Source organism: Terrapene carolina, unplaced genomic scaffold (assembly GCF_002925995.2).
Source record: "Terrapene carolina triunguis isolate 2854851 unplaced genomic scaffold, T_m_triunguis-2.0 Scaffold68, whole genome shotgun sequence".
In the NCBI taxonomy this organism is placed as follows: Eukaryota; Metazoa; Chordata; order Testudines; family Emydidae; genus Terrapene; species Terrapene triunguis.
In genome coordinates this window covers 54,281,523-54,297,477 of record NW_020664419.1, presented here as the reverse complement: position 1 = coordinate 54,297,477, position 15,955 = coordinate 54,281,523, and the positions used below count along the sequence as shown (strand labels likewise).

General features: G+C 37.4%; 1 protein-coding gene across 1 annotated transcript in view; it reads left to right on the top strand.

Annotated features, from left to right (window-relative positions):
* TAFA2 (TAFA chemokine like family member 2) overlaps positions 1-14,519 on the top strand; it is a 297,984-nt gene extending 283,465 nt beyond the window's left edge. The window contains exons 5-6 of the mRNA XM_024205109.2: positions 2,960-3,207; positions 12,459-14,519. Coding sequence (XP_024060877.2) covers positions 2,960-2,971 — 12 coding nt within the window. The 3' untranslated portion in view covers positions 2,972-3,207; positions 12,459-14,519. The remainder of the gene's footprint in view (positions 1-2,959; positions 3,208-12,458) is intronic.
* Positions 14,520-15,955: the final 1,436 nt, after the last annotated feature.

The window sequence follows — 15,955 nt, the reverse complement described above, 5'->3', positions numbered from 1 at the left end:
CGGGAGGGATGGAATTTTCTAGGAAGCCTCCAACTAAGAGGAACATGAGGGAATATGGAGAAATTTGTATTTGTGGTATGTGTGTGGAATAATGCCAATCCCATCTCTACATCTTGGATCAGCTACGTGGTCTGATACAATTTGCAGGTGGAAAGTTCTTCCATCTTCCTTTGGTCCTCTTCCATAAGGACCTGAAGGGCAGGGACAGGATGATATTTTTTTTTCTGTTCACCTTCGTATTCTGCTACCTTTTGCTGCTTCCTATCAATATTAGACTGATGGAGTGATGGATACCCATGCAAGAGAAAGGTGAAATTAGCTTCATTTAATGTAATTTTATTTTCTTTAAATGAGTATCTGCCACTCTGTCAGAACCCACTAGTCTTGACTGAGTCTGAAATTTCTCTTCTAGCATGGGGAGCTCTTTTTTCCATATGCAAGTGGAGCTCTGGAAGGAAAGACAGAGGAAAACTATCAAAGCATTTCAAGTTGATACTTGGGTTTTTTTTAAATTTCTGCCTGGAAATTTCTCTGTTGTTTTCTAACTTGTTCTCTAGTTCTCGTATTCCCTCAGCTATGACAGTATTCCCAGGAGCCAAATATGAGTGCACTACCTCAAAATGCCAGCCGGGGAAGCTGGCAAACAAGTTGGGGGGGAAATCACAAAAGGAATCTTTGCCTCTGAAGCTTGGGGCAAAGGCAGAAAACACATCATACCACACTGACAGACCAGCAGGTACACACACAGAGAAGCTAAAATCACAGGTAAGGACTCCATTTTTATTTTTGTCTGCCTCTAGCTCATGTAGTTTGTTACAGCCCTTTCAAACTTCCCATTGAAACTTCCTTTCAAAATTGTGATGCCATCTATATTTGAAGAAAATAGGCTGTGATTAAGTCCAGCAAATTCAGGATTTGTATTGGGGATAATCTGGGGCACGGTCCTGCTTCCATGCTTTCAGCTGAAGTTATGGACTTAGTCTTGTCCCATTAAAACTAAAAATAACCGTAAAATCAATTTATTTTAAAAAGGAGTTAATAAGCATACTAAGTGACTCTCAACTGATTTTGAAATTTCCCCCCCCCCTTTAGAATAATAGATGTCCTCAACCCCATGTTATATATTTTTCCTGCAATTATAATGTTGTTTATAGGTTAGAGCAAGAGATTAGGCATTAGGAAACAAGTTCTGATCCCATTGGTTTGCTGTGTGACCATGGATAGGTCAGTGTGAGACCTCTCAGTACCTCTATGAGACGCTTTCCCCACAGTGTTCCCATGTGCAAAAAAGCAAAAAACACTTTGCCACCTTTGTCTTCAGTTTGAGATACTCAGATGGAAAGCGCTATAGAAGTGAAAACTGTTATTAGTATTTAATTAACTGTTTTACAGCCCAGTTATACAATGCTAAAATTCTACTTTGGGGTTCTGATTGCAGCATAAGCCACATATATTCTTGTGTTGCACTGTTGCATGTTTATCTGTTATAGAAAAAAATAGAAGGTTCTATTTGAAAAATTGATTTTTATTTACAGTTATGTCATCCAAAAAGATGCTCTTAGTACACCTCTACCCCGATATAATGTGAACTGATATAACACGGATTTGGATATAATGCGGTAAAGCAGTGCTCCAGGGGGGCGGGGCTGCGCACGCCGGCGGATCAAAGCAAGTTCGATATAACACGGTTTCACCTATAACGCGGTAAGGTTTTTTGGCTCCCGAGGACAGCGTTATATCGGGGAAGAGGTGTACTAATATGTCATAACAATTCTACTACGAGACTTTCATTTGTATGCTGTACTCTAGGAACATACAGAATACGTAGGCATTATGAGTGTGTGCACAAGCGCACTCACACAAAGCATATACATTCTAATGGAGTTACTTTTTGGAAGAAGATGGAAACGAGTTACACTAAAAACGTTAATGGGCTAGATTCCTCCTTGATGTGACTCCACTGTCTTCAGAGAACATACCCGAAGGATGTTTATCTCGGTGAATTGTACGAGCTAAGGTGATTTTGTAAATGATCCAGTTCAAGCAAATATACAAATCAGAGACAAAACTCCTCCACCCCTCTCCCCCTACCCTTATATTTGTTTGCTTGTATTTTAACATTTAGGGACATAATTAAAACACCAAAATGTTGAGTTTATACGTGAAATCTTAGATCTCATTGCAAACTTCTTGAAGGCAGGCTGTATGACCTTGATTCTTAACACCAAAAAATATCAGGCAGTATATTAGGCAGTACCTAAATAAAATGGCCTGAGTTTTAGAGGTGCTGAGCATGCTCAGTGTGTCTGAAAATCAATCCACAGACCACTTATTTAGATATCTAAATGTGGATCTAGATGCCTAACTTTGGGCATCCTATTTTGAAAAGTTTGGCCTAATACTTTATATACCTATAAAGCTGTATGTATAAAGCTTAGGGTTTCCTATAGCATACACCACAATAGCATTGAGTGTAAGGAGAGTTCTCTTCTGACTATTCGTCTATTCAAAATTCCCAGACTGGTCTATGCTTTTTTTCTTTAACTACATATGGGAAGAACACACATCTTTCAGAAAAATAATTCTTACATTATGTCTCTTTCTTCTACATCACAGGTCTTACTAATTACTTATTTTCAAAGGTCTTTCCAGTATTTGGCTTATCAGAATTAAGAACTGTTGATGTACTTGTATGAAATGAATGTTAGTGATCCATTTCTGTTTGCTTTTGCTGACAAATAGAATATTTTGCTAAATTTAAGTATGTTTAAATCTTTTCCCCTGACATTATTGTGATTGGTTTTTCTTATTCTTTGATATCAATGCACTTTTGATACGGGAAGTTATCTTTTCTCAAAAACATTTTTTTGGGTCATTCTGTATATTCCATGAATCCCAGTTTTGTTTGATGTAATTAATTCCATAACAATGTAGTACCTGACATATGTTTGTTTCTTAGGCAAACGTGTAAAACTCTTCAAGTCTGAATGGAGAAGTAGAAAAAGGAGGTTTCTGCTGTGCCTGATGACAATTTTTGATTTTTCCACACACACAAAATATCCTGGCTCCACGCTGGAGCACTAGTTGTGGTGAATCCTAGGCTTGGTCGGATTCTAAGGAAGGGCCAGAAGGTTCGTTGAGGAATAAAGAGTCAAAACCACTCCAGAAATGTGTTCCAGCCCTGGTTTATTACTCACACAGCAGCAGGTGTGTACAAATACCGGTTTCCACAGTCTTAACAGGATTTGCTGTACCTTATTCTTTATTGTAGTTACTTATAGTGCTCCACATGCCCATGAACCTTGGGTTACTGATACGAAGAGTAATTGGGTGTATCTTCAGGAAAGATGATATACTCTGATGCTAAACAGTGTAGAGGTGTCAGCCAACTGCCATCTAGGATCTTTCTTCTGCCTTTAATGATCTTTCCTCTCCAATCCTGCTCTCAGAGGTAGAACAAACTCCTTGAATTTGGGTTGGTCAAGAATATACCAAGAACATGTACCAATACTCTACTGGAAGGGACTCAGACACTCCGGAGATGAGAGCAGTATGAGAACTTACATAGAACAGAATAGAAGAATGTACTGGACATTCTCAGCTAGGCATTTTATATTTTCATAGGAAATAGCTCTTCATCCTGCACTGGATCACTCAAAACTCCAGAAAAAGTTCAGTATAAGGCAAAGCAGGGGCTTCTACTATATTCCTAAAGACTGGTAGATGTTGACTACTTTTGTTTAAAAACAATATTTTAGATAAAATACTATGGAGACCTGTGCAGTTTCCTGAAAAATATGCAGTGCTCTAAAATGAATAGCGATTTGTCTATAGTCCCAGCTTTAACGATGGTTTAGTACATACTAAGTAGAGATGGACTGAGTGGCAAAGTTCAGGTTAGGTGCCAAACTTTCCCAAAATTCTGACTCTTTTATTTTTATCTGGGGTTTTGTTTTGGATCAAGTTTGCCAGAAGCTGGGAATGAGTGACAGGGGATGGATCACTTGATGATTACCTGTTCTGTTCATTCCCTCTGGGGCACATGGCACTGGCCACTGTTGGAAGACAGGACACTGGGCTAGATGGACCTTTGGTCTGACCCAGTAGGGCCATTCTTATGTTCTAAGTTTTAAAGCCAAGAGCCCAATTCTGCATTCCCTGCACATCAAACTTTTCCCATTGACTTCTCTGGGTGCACATGGAAAAGTAGAACTATGCCCTAAAATGTCATGTTGGCACCAGTGTGCACTCAGTCTACAATACAGCTATTTTCTTCATAATGGAAGGCCCTAAAGAAAGGAATTTGTGCAAATCTAATCCCTGACCAATCCCAACTAGAAATAATTTATTAAAGACAGGAAAGGTTTGATGTTTGGTGTCTTCAAAGACTCAGGGAACTTTACAGCCATTGGATGTATTGGGAAATGTTCTGTTTCGTATACAGAATAAGCTTTATCTACTAGTTCAAGCACAGAATAGAGAATCAGGAGATCTAGATTTCTCTCATACTGACTTACTGTGGGATTCTTGGGAAACTGCTTAGACCAAAATTTTCAAATTTAGGTGGCTAAAATTTTGAGAAGTACGTAAGTGACTGAGGCACCAAGGAGCCTAAGACTCATTAAAAGTTAATTGTCCTATGTTTACTACAAGCATCTGAGTAAATAGCCTGATTTTCAGAGGTGCTGAGCACGTACAAATGTAACTGAAGTCACTCAAGTTTGAAAATTTTGGTCTATGTGACATGCCTAAGCCAAATATCAAGTCTCTGGCAGACCAGGACAACAACCTGACTCTCAGCTCTCTCCTTTAACTAGTAGATCAGGCATACACTACGGAAAGTATGGTTGAATGGTGTTAAAGTTTCCAGAGCCTTTGAAACAGTTTCTTGAGCTCCCAGGGACGTGGTTGCCTACAGCTGGGCACATGTAAATCCACATATACCTACTGTGTAGTACATCTGGATTTATGTGCCTACTTGTAGATACCCGTGTTTGAAACTTTTGTCCTTAACATCTCTGCGTTCTAGTTTTTTCACTTCTAAAAAGGGAATAATAAAATACTTATCTCACGTGGGTGTTATGAGGCTTATTTAGTTAACCTTTATAAAAAACATTAAGATTCTCAGATGCAAGGCATTATAGAAATGCACAGTAGTACAATTATATCAGCGAGTGCCTGCCAATCTTATAAGCTGATCTTTTTCAGAGTGGATGAACATGCACAAGTGGCAGTACAAACTGTCATCTGCTTTCATGAATTGCATATGAATGATAGTTTATGGCAAGCACACTGTATGGATTTCAGAGTTCCAAGAAATAGTGCATGTCCATCTGTTCAAAAGATTTGTTTCTAGCCTAGATCTTCATTTGCAGAGTACAGGAAACTAAAAACCATTGACAGATGTTTCTGGTTGTGCGGACCCACATTGATTCTGAATTCTTATACTACTATTAGGCTTTTAAAAGAAAAACATGGTTATTCCCATAGAAATGTGTAACTAGCACAAGCCAGTTGGGTCTATTCCCTGTTAGGAAAAGTTCACAAATGAATTGTTTTTCAGAGCCTCTTTTATTAATGTTTTTGGGAAATGTTAATGCCTTACTATGAACAAGAATTAGGAAGCAGAAAAGGAAGGAAGTGTCCTGTGTCCACATAAGAGAGGTCCTTCTTGTTGCATGATTACAGAACTCTGCTTCCATTCCCAACTATTACAAATATAAGACATAATTCTGTAAAACTTTATTCACATGAATAAGGATTGGCATCAGAGGGTCCAATAGACAAGCATGTATGAATGTTATCATATGCAGAACTAGGTTAATTTAGCATATTTACCTTATTGTTGTGTCTTAGAGAATAACATGAAACTCAGGGTACATAGCCAGGAATTTCTATGAAATGTCTTTTCCCTTATTTATTTAGTTTAAGGGGAAGCTGGTAGAAATTCCTATATTTAGGTTGCCTAATGTTATCCATTATAAGAGATTCTTGCAATTTTTTCTGTTAAGAAGGTCTCATAGTTCCATTGTTGGCAGCAGGCCCTTTTCTTTGTCCCATGAAATTCCAATTAGATTAGAGTGAGAAATAAAGTATTAAAAATCACTAGTTCCCTCCTTTCACTTGTGTTTCTCAGAAAACTGTTGATGGCCTGCCAAAATCACTGAACGTTCCCAGGCCAGACTTATGGAGCAGCAGCATCACCACACACTCCTTTGGGAACACAAGAGGGTTGGCAAAGGAGCTGTAGCAGGGTTGGAGAGAAGAGAGCTGTGCTGGGTCCTCCAGATCCAGAAATGACCTTTTCCACTATTCCATTAACCCTCGCCCTGGGAGTAGCATGTGGCACAGAATCTCCACCAACTCCTGAGGGGTGGGAGAGACAAAGAGATATACAGCTTTAATTCTTTTCCCTTGTGTATGCATTTTAATATAGTCTTTAAACTACATTATAACATACTATTTTGTCCCCACAGAACATCTGCTTTATTCAATGCACAGAATAGGCACATAGGGGACAGCTTTAAAGTTGCATAGGCAATCATAAATCTGGAAATTCCTAACTTTTGAGTGCTTGACTTTTCAACCTAAATGACATACTTTTAATATAATTGTTGTGTGTATAATATGTATTAAAAATCAAAAGAACTGTCTATCAATAAGCTGAAGATGTTCAAAGTATTGTAAAAAAATAGCTAATGAACACAGAATGGTCCAGTACACACTGATTTCAAAATATTGTGCAGTGTTGTCTGGCTAATCTTCTAAAATTATTAAACTATTAAGTGAGAATAATTAGATGTCTCAATTAATCCTATAAACCACTCAATGGTTAGCAAATACATATAGATGTATTTACCACTCGGAATTATTAGGTATTTATATCAAAACACGCTGTATCACATATGGACTGGATCCTTCAACCCTCACACATGCAGGAATAAATGACCCTAATGCAAACTGTCTCATTGGGTAAAGAGGAACTAATCATGTGAGTAAAGGTTGCATTTATGGGCTTGATCTTACCGCCACAGGTGTAGAGAAGTGTAAGCCTTGGTCCTGGGCTAGCAGGAGCGGTTATAATGGGGGTTCATTCCCAGGAGAGGGAAGATGCTGTTTGCACTATACCACAGTCCTGGGAATTTCACAAGTGGAAGGCAGCTTTAATTTGTATTCAGGGTTCCAGGGCTGGAATCTGCTCAGAGTCTACCCAATCACCTGGTTGTGCCCCCTCCTGGCTAACAATACCAACTTTTTGGGCTACACAGGATAAGCCTGAGGATCAGCTTCATGACATCTTCTGAGGCCTGGTCTATACTACACAATTAGGTTGACGTAAGCTGCCTTGCATCGACTTAGCTGTGGAGGTGTCTTCACTTAAATTTGGCTTCTGCTGATGTAAGTGCCTCTCTACGTCAACTTAGTAACACCACATTTTTGTAGGATGTCTTTTTGAGTTTGAGATCATTGAAGATCTCCTGGTTAAAGCCCGGGTGGTTTCTTGGCATACTTCCTATCTTTCCATGCAGAGGTAACGGATGATGTAATTAGGTTGACAGTGATGGTGTAGACACCATGTTACTTATGTCGACTATTACTGACTTTCAGGAGCCATCCCACAATGCCTCACACTGGCTATACAATCGAAACAAATGCTTCTGGGAGGATGTGCACTGCCGACACAAAATGCCAAGTGTGCACACACCAAGCGATTTAATAACTGTGGTGGCTGTATACTGATGTAAGTTAGGTTGACATAATTTTGTAGTGTAGACGTGGCCCCAGTTACGCTGGCAAGAGATGGTGTAGCCTAGGGCTGAATCTTACTCTACATGTTTACCCACCCACATGAAGAAATGTGTTAAGGTTCAGTTGTATTAAATTATATAGTGTTGTTTTAAAATAAAGCAAGTGAGTTCACGTACAATTACAGACAACTTACAGCAGCCACTCACCAATTTAAATTTAAAAGTCTGCAACTGCAGAGTAATTATACTTTAATTGCTCATTTAGAACATAGAAATGAAGTAAGTCTAATTCGTTGTATTCATAATATAACAACCGTGTGAAAAAATATATTAGCATAAAGGGAGCAATTATGTTCCAAGTATGAACAAATTAATTCAAATACATATTTAGGGTGTTAAAGGTGTTATGTCCTTTTTTCCACTAAGCGCCAGAAAAGTTAATTTTCAGATTTATTATTAAATGAAAAGTTGGTTGGAATTTATTTGTGCCCATTTGGAGTGTTACTGTTCTCTTAGGATTTTAAAGATTGAGTATATACTGCTGTCAAACCTTATTTTTCCATAAAAAAATATATTGGCACAATACCTTGCCTTCCAGCTGCTCAAATGAAAAGCTATCCAAAACCAAACATTTCTGTAAATAACACAGATAGATATTAGCTAAAATTTAACTGCTTATTTAGGAAATTGACTTCAGCATCCAAGGGATCTATTCTCCCCTTAATGTGTGTGTGTGTGTGTGTGTGTGTATAACTGCCATTAACATTAATGGATGATGTGTGCTTACTCATAACAAGAGTTGCATACTACATAAAGGCAAGTACAGACCACTATGTGAGTCACTCAGATTAACTGGATGTGACCTGTAAGTTAAAAGAAAAAAGGAGGACAGGTGGAATAGCATCAGTGCTGGCACAGGAAAGCAGTTAAAAATGCCAATGAAATAATAGTAATGAAAAACAAACTAAAAAAATAAAGTCAGTGAGGCTTGATTTCATCTTCCGTATAAACATGATTGACATCCAGTGCAATAGTGTTTTGCCATACTGTACAACTGATTGTCAGAAAGATTTATTATAGCACTGTCTATCCCGGTATCATAATGCTAGTGGGTGCTACCCAGATGTAGTGCTAGATTTTTTTAAAAGTCTGATGCCTGTCTTTATACAATTGTGTGCCCAATTACGGCAATTGTACATCTGCTGTGAAAACAGCCATGTAGATATGTAACTGACCATTTGGGGGTGCAAATGCTCATTTTGCTTGAACATATATCCCTGTTTGTCCATGCAGTGCCATAAACACCTTTGGTGTTACAAAAATAATAACTAGAGTTTGCATATACATTGCTACACACATTCAAAGGCTTCTGACCTGGAAATCTGACTATAAAATCATTGTATCAGTAGATCTACTCATATAATATATGTGTATTGGAGTAGTACATGTGATAATTTGCAGAGCCATATGATAAAGTTAATATTATTGTACACCTTTTACTATCTCAAAGGTGTAAAACATGACCCTGCTAATAGTGTTAAACAAGGTTCAAGATTTGGTACGCAGGGACCTTAGTCCACTTAGTCTCGTGGCAAATACACTAGGAAATTCATGCCAGTGGTTGGAAATCTGTTGACTGAAACACACAAAGGAAAAAATCAAAACCAAGTAAAAAGCACTGAAAAGGAAATTGAGTGATTGAGCAAAACAAACTTAATTAAAATATATCAAAGCCTCTTTTTTAGAAAGGGTGAATATTGGTTAGAGTCTCTTATTCTGTCAAACAGTCCTGTTTGGTGGGGAAGAAAAGATTAGTTCTGTTGTTCAATTTCAAGCTGGGAATGATAATCACTTTCCTGCTTTTGACCGAAGACAAAAGCAGAAGGGAGAGAAGACACAGGATAGTAAAGATGGGGGGAAATATGATTTTTGTTGATGTCCTTAGGATACAGATCAGCTGGTCAGTCATGGATGGATACTCTGTGCTGGCAAGTCAGCTACAACAGCTGTTGCTGTGTACAGTGGCTTGCCTTGCTGGATTGGAACATCATCTGATTGGTCTGGTCAGGTTCCTCTTTCACTGGTCCTTCTTGGGCCAAGCATTGCTGAATGGGCATCTCATCTCCCTGTGCTGGTGCCATGCAGTATAGTTGATTTCAGGATCGGAGAGAAGCTGAGAGAGAGAGAGAGGGGGCAGGAGAAAGGTAATGGGGGATGAAAAGGGATAGATGAGAGAGAGGAAAACAGTGGAATCTCACAAGTATCAGGCTGGGCTCCTTGCTGGTGCAGCGGTAATGGTTGAGCCCCCTCACTGGAGTATCAGGGTCTGGGTGTTGTGGCAAAAATCCTTCCACCACAGCCACAGTGGTGATAGAAGTCTTTTTTTTTCTTTACACAAGCCCCTTTTTAGGGCCCCAGAAACAGGCCATGGGTGGAATGGTCCCATCCGCTTATTATTTTGTCCACTAATTAGGCCTAATTTTCAAAGCATCAATTTTGGTCCATTAATTTCCAATCCCCTACTCCTCTTGTTTACCTGTCATAATCTTAACACAATCTTTGGGTGGTATCAGTTTAAATGAAGCCAGTCTTTCTGTCTCTTCCTTAGATGTTTTTTTTTTTACACAAATTTGTATAGCAGGCCACTGTAACAATTCATGAACCCTTTACTCACTTTCCACTGGTGTGTTTGCAATGATGCTAAGGAGATTGAGGTCTCTGTACATCAAATCCCCAGTCTTGTTTAACATTTTACCCAATAATCTCCCTCCTGGGGATTCATCCTAGCATTCCAAACCTCCGGGCAGTTTCAAAGGGCTGCTATGTGGGGGGATGGGAGAATACTACAAAAATGTTTCCTTCTCTTGCTATATCTCCCATTCCATCTAATATGGAATTCTTCTTCTCTCAGATAACACTGGTCTGAGTATACAATATTTCAACTTGGATCAGCAACAGATTTAAAGACTCCTCTTTGGTGAATTTCAGGGCTAAAAATATGCTTCAGACTGACTTGTGTAACTGCAAATCTGGGAACTTGTCTTTTCAGTAGTATAAGGTTTTCTCAGTGCTGAGGAAGCCAGAACAGAATACACATCAGAGGGATTATCCTTTCATAGGGTGCATCCTGATCATGAGAGTCCTCCCACCTATCCTGCATTGTAACAGCCATGGCCATTCAGTCCCCACCCTCTTTGGGGAATCTAGCATTGCTAGTAGGGTTTTGACTCTCCCAGGCACTCCATTTTATCATTGACTACAAGAGAATAGGCCTGTTTAATTTACTACAATTGCCTATATATTTTTCAAATTAAAGTAGCATAAATCCTCCTGGGGAATGGATCTGGAGTAGGTATGCTGTGTTGGCCATTTTATTTTTTGAATGCACAACAAAATAATATTGTGCCTGACTTTTGTATTATTTCTTGATTATTTTTTTCAGACAATTGTGCAGAAGAAATAGTCATATGAGGCTGCTTCAGCCAGTGAAAACTCAGTGAAATAAGAGCAGTGTAATAAACATAAGTCATAGAAATCACAAAGCACAATTTTATTACTGCTTTTCTAGTGCAAATTCTAGAAATTTCCCAATATTGAAGGCAAAACTAAGTAATGAAACTCCTAAATCAATCCTTTTAAAATTCTGCTCAATGTTTCTGCTCTGCAGAGCTGACAAGAGCTGTATGCAAATGATTTTGCTGAGGGCAAAGGAATGCTTCATCATTAACAAGCATGACCCTTCTCTCTCTGATCAAAATGTAAAACATATGGCCCTTGATGTTATAGACACTGATTGTGACCAATCCAATGCATTGCTCCTGAAGAGTAGGGATAGTGTCTCTTGACACAATTTTATATTAAAAAGTAACATGATCATTAATTGTAACCACTGATACAGCAGAAATATTCCTGAAATTAATATTTCTTTAATATGACAGAGGTTGTTTTTTAAATGTTTCATGTTTAAAATACAAATCAGACATAGGGAAAATCCAATTATTGTGAAATATTTTGTCTCCGACTTGCTTTCCCTGTGGTCCTTCTGGTTTATGTTAGCTTGGGTGAAACTGCTCAAGTGAAATTTTGATAGTTATTGTATGAGCAGTGAATAATAGGGTAAACCTAGCTCTTGCTTATGCTATGTGGGCTTTTATTCTCAAATGCTCCCTCCCCCCCCACTAAATTATTACTGTTTGCTAAAATGTAGTTAGTCTTTAATAGGATAATACATCTGAATATAGTATGAAAATATGAAGAAATAAGAAACAAATCTCCAAATCACCCTTTCTGTTCAAGGCCAGCCAATAAAAGTGTTGTGAAAGCAGAGTTGTTACAACAGACATCCTCTTATGTTGGAGCTGATGGAGGTAGCACAGAAAGCTCCTGTAAAAATTAATACTTCTGACTGTGTGGAGCCTATTTTGTGGCCTATGGAATTTTTTCAAAACAGAAAACCCCACATTTTTAAGCACAGTCACAGTTAAGATAACAGCTTCCTTCAGGCCTGGTGAGGCAAAGCACTGAAGTACATGTGTCACTTAAGCAATGAGTAACCCCATTTTCATATCAGTGAGACTAATCACTTGCTGATAATCATGCCCACATTTAAGTGCTCCTCTACACTGCGGTCTCATAAACCCATTTCCACTACATAACACCAGATGCTATATCTAAAGTTTTGATATTCTTTAATTTTCTTTTTCTTTACAGGTAACCCGATAGCTAAAGACAACTCAAGTCTATCTCAAGTCTGATAATGCTAACGTAACAGGAATTTCATACCTCCCTCCAGGCAATCCTTGAAGTGAGTTTACACTGCTGGGGTGTATTGGCTTGTAATCAGCAACAGCTTGAGATCAAAACTACTGGAAAGTCATTGTGAACTTTTTTGTCACAGAGATTTCAGCTGATTGAACTATGTACACTTACAAAATTGCACTTGCTGAGGAATTTATGGCTGCAATCTAAAGCGGTGATGCTCAGAGGGTGTAGAAGAGGCAGCAATCTTTCGGGTTCTCCATTCCAGACTGACGGCTTTTCATCTTTACAAAAGCAGTCTTCGAAATGTACTGGTTCTTTCACTCTGAAATGTTCCCTGGTTCTATGTACAAATTGCTGGTGGGACTGCACGCTACTTTAATCAAATTTATGTTGCAGAACTTGTCCTCTGGCATAGCGCAGTTTTAGACCTTTTTATTTGTATTTCTAATCTTGGATCTCTGAAAGGCTACATGTTTCAACATCTTGAAGTTGCTTTTGTTATAGGAATGGAAATATATATCCATCGTTAATAATTATTGTTGACAAGTAATAGTTATCGGAATACATCAATCATATAAGAATGTATAGCCAGCCTGACATGTTTCCCTAAGGCTAACCAACTACTGTAGCTCTTTGGCAGTTTCATTATAAGTATTTTATACCTTTAAAAATATACATTTCCATTTAGTTTGAAGATGATGGGTGTTTCTGGTATGTCCTTTACTTTCTTAACCTTAAGTCCTTTCAAGTTGACAGTAAGCAGTAAATGACATTAGCTAGTCCCTTTTTGTAAAGGTAGACAGGGATGCATGCAAGTTTTACAATTCTGAGATTGGATGGCATTCATTCAGAGTTTCTTTTAGTTATTTATTTTTTTAAACTATCTCTTGCTTGAACACAAGTACTATCTGGATGCTTATGTAGATGTCTGCTCAGTCTGTTAATAGAGGGAAAAAATCTTTCCCCCCAAATCTGAAGTTCATAAATGTTTTGCTTATAGTTATCCAGTCCAGGTCTTCTGGGACTTTCCATAGTCATTTCCCCTAATTAACATTTATTTTCCTATTTTCTATTTCTGTAGCAATTTTTTGTGATGTACTGTTCTATGAAAACCCTTAATATTTAAAGGCCTTAAACATATATGAATTTTGTTTCTAAGTTATTACAGAATGTATAATTTTATACTCCATTTAATATATTCAGTACCACTGGTAATACTAAGACAAAGGAACCCTGATAATTCATTGTTGTACTGTATTGATGCTGCATAAGCATGCTAACCGGAGAGAGAGAGTGAGAGTTAGATAGTATGCTTTATTGTCTAAATAGAGTCAAAGACCACAGCAACTCAGACCTAGTGAAAATAATTGTGTGGGCAGTCTCATTCAAACGGCCTGCATGGTTACCGGAATGTTAAAAAAAGCAGGGGGAAGTCCTTTTATAGTTACAACCCATTGACATGGCTAATTAGATATAAATTGGGTTCCATGATGGATGAACACACTGGAGTGCTCTGGTTAGTTACAGTATCCTAGGCTCTTCCAAGATTATTTCATTAAACCTCCTGTGTTATTGCACAGGAGAGCTAAAAATTAATGATTGTTGGGAATAATTTGAGATGTACATTTCATCATTCTGCTGAGAAATAATCAAAAATGTTGGCAGGGAAAGATATTCTTTTCTGATTAAAATTTAATTTGGATAAACTGTAGCACCACTAGCTATCTGTTTTTTCAAATGCATTAATATTGTATGGATTTGTGCTAAAAGAGCATCTTAAGGAGAAAAGTAATTCCTTTGTTTGGAACAGTACCAATTATAAATGTGTTATTTTGTAGAATATGAGTTTGGCCTTAATTTGATCAAAATACTGTATCATGCTTCTCAATATTTGTTTCCTTTGACTTTGTTCTCTGAATCAACACTGAAAATACTGTATTATATACAAGTGTAACAGATGCTTATCAATAGGTGAAAATAAATGGATTTTCAAATATACTGAATAGATTATCTGCAGTAGATTAATGTTGTGACTATTCATAACAAGTGAATAAAATTGTGATATCAAATTGACTCCCCTGTATGGATATGCACTTAGAAGATCGGTTCCTTTTACCCATAGAGCAAAGGTTTTTATACCCAGTGGAAAAGAAGATCATGGACTATATTAATTTCATGTTTCCTTAGAAAATCTTGGAGCAAATTCTACCTTTTTAAATTTTCAGAAGGAAGGAGTTTGAAGAGATATTTTAGCATTGTTTTCTATGACACATACTGTCATGTTTCAAACGATAAATATTAGAGTTGAGCAAAATTCAGAGTTACCATCCTGTGGGAAACTCTGACATAGAAGCATTTGGTTTTGGGACAAAATATTAAAAAATTTTCACAGAAGGGAAATTCTGAAAAAAAAAAAAATGATTTGGACATTTTTGACCAAAACAAAGCATTTAGCCATTACCAAAAAGAAAATATTTTTGTTTTGTTCTGTTGTACTGACGTGAAACATTTTGTTATGAGTCAGTTAAACACTAAACTGCATTACCTCATGGGAGTTGTAGTTCAGGAGCCTGATGCCCCCATTTTCCCTTATGGAACAGGCTACCTGGTTGGTCCATATCTCCAGAATCATGTGACTCGCACAATGCATCATGCAGCTCAGTCAGAGGGAAATCTAAATTGCATTATGGAAGATGGAGTCCTCCAAAGAGCCTAGCCATATGAAAGAATTGGGACCCAAACTATAACTCCCATAAGGCAACATTCTGATAGGAAAATGCAGCTTAATGGTTTGTTGAACTGATTCAAAACAAAATATTTTGGGTCTGTTTGGCAAAATTAAATATTCCAATTTGTGTCAAACTGATCTGAAAATAAATATTTCATTTCTATTTTCCTGATAGAAAATGTAAATTTTCAGGAAAATCTAATTTTTCCTGCATCAACTTTATTTTTTTTGTCTGAAAATCATTTCAACAGAAAATTCCCAGCCATCTCTAATAAATATGAAATAACACTTAAAAGTATTGCAAGCATATGTCTTGTTAATGTGTTGAATGTTAATCAAGTCAAATATTGCTACTGCTGCTATTGCCATTTTTAATAGCACTGTAACCATTTGTTTCAATATTCTAGCCCAAGCAGCGACACTGATTGAGACTCAAGGCAGTAAAGATCCATCCACAACAATTTTATTTCTGTTTCAATGTTTCAACACTTCATTGTGACACCACACTTAATTCAATGCAACTTTTTCTGTATAGTATCTTTCACATAATCTCAAGATGCTTTACATCATTACACAAGATGCATAGAACAATTTTGTTTTGAAACTAAAGTTTATTATAATGTATATTATTTTGTAAGTGATCTGTCAAGTATTTGCATAATCATAAATGCATATGCATTTTGTTAACAGGTTGTGATTATATAGCTATCATTTAACA